The following is a 5,550-nucleotide window of genomic DNA, read 5'->3' as shown; positions in this document are numbered from 1 at the left end:
TAACAAACCATCCCATACTTAGAAGTCTTCATGGTTTGAAAGGGCCACCAGGAGCAGGCAGTGCCTGGCCACCAACGCTGGAGGGTTGAGGTTGTGGGGGAAGCAGTGTGGCTGTTTTCAGATGGAAGACTGATGTCAGCCTCCCCCCCCCACCCCCTTGTTGAGGCCCTCCCAGGCTGCCACACAGCAGAGTGGTCAAGAGCACAGTCTGTGCCACGCTGGTGGCATCTGAAACCAGGCTCTGGAAGCACCATGACCATCATCCACATGCAGGAGGTCCAGAACTGTGGTCAACCATGGGCTCAAGCCCCAGCACCATCCCTTATCAGCTAAGCCCTCAGACGCCTGACTCCAAGTCCTCAGTTTCCTTCTCTGTGAGATGAGGACAGTCATGCTGGGCACACCTGGATTATCGTGAGCACTAAGTGCAGTAGTGTTGCAGGTGTCCTGGCTAATAGTAAAGTCTTATGGAATGCTACCAGGACCCTCCCAGCGTTCATGCCTAATCACGCTTTTGCAGTCACAGAGAGTTTATTTTCAGAATTGTCAGCAGATGCCTGACATCAGATTTTTTGCCATCAGATGCCTGATGTTGGGTTCTTCATAACAGCAACGTCTCATCCGTGCAGGTGGGGGAGAGGCACAGGTGGAAGGTGCCCCAGGGACTTGGCTCTAGGCCCTGGGATGGCAGCAGATGAGCTGGCTCTACTTTGGAGATGAAAATCAACCTTCAATTGTAGCATTTCTCAGACATCAACCCAAACTGGAAGGTGGCCAAGGCTTCCATTTTAAGCCCATAATTGGCAAGTCTGGTCCTGAAACCCCATCCTAATCCTTCTCTAAAACCACAGGTCCTTGTCAGCTACCCGCAGCTCCATTTGGTTGTGTTGCAAAATTTCCACTTGTATTGACCATGAAAATAGCAATCTGTGGTGAAATGCTTAAAAAAGCGAAAGCCCGGAGTCTCTTGCAGTGAAAGCAGGTCCAAGTTCAGAAGGACGGTGCTGGTGCTTCTGAGGTTGGTCTCAGCGCTCCAGAAAAGAGCCCAGTGCAGCCATTATGATGCGGCAACCAGAGGTGCAGTTCACCTCCCCTGCTGAGCCAATGTTCGTCTGATGACTTCCCTGGATGAACTGTGCCCCTCGTTTAATTTGATAAAGCCAGGGTGCTGTGTTAGTTTGCTGCTTTATTTACCTTTCTAATTGTAGTGACCCCCACCCCCCATGCTCTCATTGCCAAAGACAGGTTTGAGGTCAAAATGGCAGGCTTCCCTATATAGCTAAGGGCATGGTGATGTAAAGGACAGGTCCTTACCTCTCCAAAGCTGCGGGGACTTCTCTGGACAGTGGGCTCAGCTAGAGAGGAGACTCAGAGGCAAGGGGGAATGTTGACTTTGCACCAAGAGGCCGATTCTCTTCCTGGTCTGGTGGTCGCTTTCCAGCCTGGTATCCTCAGTCAGGTCGTAGAGGCTCTCCGGCTCTACCCCTCACTCGTGCAGAGCCCCTACCCTTGCTCTCACGTGGGTGCTTCAGGGGTCCAGGGTGATAATGATGCGGACTTGCTGTCCAAGATCTGTAAAGCACTGCAGCTAAGATTGCCATAGTGTTTGGCAAGCACAAGGTAAATGTTGACAGTGTTTATTAAAAGGGGAAATGACTGTGGTCTTCTAGAAAAAGCATCAAAGACAAAGGTAAAAAAAAAGAAAAAAGGATTTACCCCATGCATTGTCTGTCTATGGATGATGTGCCCACCAAACCCCTCTCAGGGGGCATCTCGAGTGGGCACTCCTGAAGGAGCATGGAGGGCTGCACTGGGAGAAGCATTTTGCCCTCTTAAGTATTATTTCTAGGAGCCTTGGTGACACACTGGTTAAGTGATGAGCAGATAACTGAAAGGTCAGCGGTTCTCATCCATCAGTGGCTTGGCAGGAGCAAAGATCTGATGACCTTCTTCCATAAAGATTAAAAAACCCCAATGCCATCAAGTCAATGGCAACTCATAGTGACCCTATATGATGGAATAGAGCTGCCTTGTAGAGTTTCTACAGCTGTAAATCTTTATGGAAGCAGACTGTCTCATCTTTCTTTCACAGAGCAGCTGGTGGATTCAAACCATTGGTCTTTTGGTTAGCAGCTTGGAGCTTAACCCCTGTGCCACCAGGGCTTTTCTATAAAGCTTACAGCCTAGGAAACCATATAGGGCAGTAGCAACATTTCTACTCTGTCCTATAGGGCTGCTATGAGTTGGAATTGACTTGATAGCACACAATAACAGTAGTGTTATATCAGGACAGTAGGATACACCTTTTGCCCTAGACCCACAGGCCTGCTGTGTCATGGAAACTGAAGCCCTTTTCAGCTTCTCTTCTGCCCTCACAGGGACACACAGCCTGCCTCCACCAGGCACACGGTGGCCTAGATCTCTTCCTCTTTGCCTAAGCCACCTCCCCTGCCTGCTATACCTTGTCTCCGTCCCTCTTGTGGGGACAGCCATGACCTATGTCCCAGGCTTTCAGAGAAAGCCTGGTGGAGCCCTCGAAGGGCACGGTCTAAACACATGGAAAGACCTAGTTTCAATTTCATTCCACCACTGACCTTCGACACACATTTTAACCTCTCTGTGCCCCATTTTCTTCACCTTTAAAGGAAGATGTAGTAGGTGAGGTTTCCCAGGAAACAGACCCTGTGATGGAGAGTTGCATGCAGGAAGTTTAGTGTGGCATACTCTCAGTAACACTACCTGTGAGGAAGAGTGTGAGTGGGCAGATTAGGCACAGGGAGAAGAAGAACTTCAGTGAAATGACAGTGGCCTCAACCCATCCCTGAGCTCTGAAGCTGGGATGGCCCTACATAGTTGTCCTGTCTTGAGACAAAGGGGCCAAACCTTTATTTGTTATTGTTGTTAAGTGCTGTTTAGTTGATTTTTGACCCACAGGGATCCATGTGAGAGTTGAACTGCCTGATAGGGTTGTCAAGGCTGTAATGTTTACAAGAGCAGATTGCCAGTTCTCCAGATCTTTCTCCTGTGGAGCCACTAGCTGGGTTGAAGCCACCACCTTTCAGTTAGTAGCCGAGTGCTTGGCCGTAATGCCATCTCTTACCCACCAGTTGTTAGATGGGGGCTGCTCTTAGAGAGAAGAATCAGCTTTCCTAGACCAAAGGCAAATCCTGGAGAGGGATTCAACTGCCACCCATCAGCCACCACCACCAACTGGGGAAATGAGACTCTTGGTTCAGAAAGGAGGCCTGGGCAGCATACCACAGTGTCCACTGCAGAGAGCACTGGGCCTTTCCCCTCAATGAGCTTGGAGATTAGGGCAAGACCCAAAAACAATTCTACATTGTTAGAGGGGATAAGTCTGTTATTCTCAGTCATCATAGTAAAATTCTAATGATTGCATTGTAACAACTGTATTATAATGACTTCCTTCACAACTTCTCTTCTGTTTTCCTGTGGACTGCTTAAGGAAGACAGCCACAGTTTATTTATTATTATCATTTTCTACCTTTGCATCCCTAGGCCTGGACACAGGGCTTGGCTGATAAGCAGTTGGTAACACATAGACTGGAAAGATGGAGAAATGAATAATCGCAGGAAATAATGTGGAGGATGTCCCTGAGGTTGCCTTTGGAACTGTCTTAGATGTCTAGTGCTACTATAACAGAGCTACCACAAGTGGGTGCTTTAACAAACAGAAATTTATTCTCTCACAATTTAGGAGGCTAGAAGTCCAAATTCAAGATGCCAGCTCTAGGAGAAGGCATTCTCTCTGTGTGGGCCCTAGGGAAAGGTCCTGTCTCCTTTCAACATCTGTGGCTCTGGTGTCTCTTGGAGATCTCCATGTGTCTTAGTATCAACCTTATCATGGGTCTAGGAGGTTTATAGTGCAGGTAGCCTGGGTCCAGATGACAAGCTCTGCTTCTGGCTCTTCTTTCTTGGTGGTAGTCAGGTTCCTCCCTTTCTGATCCCTTCTCTCTCCTTTTATCTCTTACAGGAGAAAAGGTGATATAGGCCAATCCCAGCAAACCCTCCTTTTATCAGAACCACCCTGTGACCTGATTAAGGGTGTTACATCCCACCCTATTGCCCTCACATTGGATCAGGCTGATCACATCAGATCACATGGAAATGTTTACATCATTATGTAACTGCCACGTGACACCATTACATAACTACCAACTGCTGAACATCATGGCCCAGCCAAGTAGACACATATTTTAAGGGGATACAATTCAATCCATTTCAAGGACATTTCATTATGCACAAGTGTAATCTGTGTGTGATGGTCCCCTGCTTTCTCTCCTAGTCTCTCTGGACATGTGGCAGCCCATAGCCCTCTCTTCAGTCACTGTTGATCCATCCACCCGGCACTTTGACGTTGCCCACATCAGCACTGCTGCCACCAGGGACTTCTCGGCTGCCCGAGACCTCTGTTTATTGGGTAAGGGAGTTTCCTCCTCTTGGAAGGGTGACTGACACACATATGTGAGAGCCCAAGATAACCTGGAGTGCCTGGGCCTCCTCTGTAGCACCCACTTCACCCCAGAGTAGGTCTGTAGTCAAGGTCTCCAAGGAGATAAGCCAGGCGGCAAGTAAGCGGTCACTAAGCTGGGTCAAAGGAAGAGTATAGGAAGGATCCAGGGGTTTGTGAGAGACAGAGATGTGTGGAAGCCCTGATGCTGTCCTCAGATAATGGGTGGGCCATCATAGTGAGGAGGAATTACACTTGTCTAGCCAGGCTTGTGGGATGAAGCGGGTGTGGGAGGGTAGAACCAGATTTCAGGAGACGTTTTTGTTGAATATGAAGAACTTTCCAACAGACAAATCTGTTTACAGACGCATATGACCATCAGAGGGCTTCTAGTCACTGGTGGTATCTAAACAAAGGCTAGGTGACCACTTGAAAATAATGTTCTACAGACTTCTAGATTCTGCATGAGGCTGAGCTTAGATGACATTACATGCCTCTAATTCTGAGATTCCATGAGTCTACTCTTTTACAAGGTTGATAACAACATGCAAAAAGTATGGCTATGGTGTAGACAGGACCATGATATGCAGATGCACAGTGGTGCACTGCACAACTCTGAGTGGCACCATTCACAGATTGGACAGTGAATTGGGCCTTTAAGCAGTGCATAACTTGCCCAAGCAAATTCAGCATCACTACTTTCAGAGATTCTCTCAGTACTGAATACCCTGAATGCTGTGAATCATTTGAATTATCTAGTGCAGTCCTGACACACATGTGAAAGGGCTTGTCCTTAATCACCATAACATGGTGGTTAATATGTGGAAGGCAGAAGAAGCAGAGGGGGACAGAGGGAGATGAGGCTGTAGAGGAAAGCAAGGGTTGGAGCATGGAAGACCTTATCTTATATGACATAATTTTGAGTGCAATTGGGGATCCATGGAAGTGTTTTAAGCAGGAGAATGACAAAGGCACATTTATCAATTAAATAGACAGAAATATAACTTTTGTGTGGAAAATAGATTGATGGCAATATTGGGTTCCCTACCACCACTATTTTACTCCCAACCCCTGGCACA

General features: G+C 47.7%; 1 protein-coding gene across 1 annotated transcript in view; it reads left to right on the top strand.

Moving 5' to 3' along the window:
• TG (thyroglobulin) overlaps positions 1-5,550 on the top strand; it is a 243,257-nt gene that overhangs the window by 117,717 nt on the left and 119,990 nt on the right. The window contains exon 37 of the mRNA XM_007940540.1: positions 4,307-4,441. Coding sequence (XP_007938731.1) covers positions 4,307-4,441 — 135 coding nt within the window. The remainder of the gene's footprint in view (positions 1-4,306; positions 4,442-5,550) is intronic.

The sequence above is a fragment of the Orycteropus afer genome, unplaced genomic scaffold (assembly GCF_000298275.1).
Source record: "Orycteropus afer afer isolate SDZICR_OR568_19922 unplaced genomic scaffold, OryAfe1.0 scaffold00069, whole genome shotgun sequence".
Lineage (NCBI taxonomy): Eukaryota > Metazoa > Chordata > Mammalia > Tubulidentata > Orycteropodidae > Orycteropus > Orycteropus afer.
The sequence above is the reverse complement of the archived record's forward strand: the minus strand, read 5'-3'. Positions and strand labels throughout refer to the sequence as shown.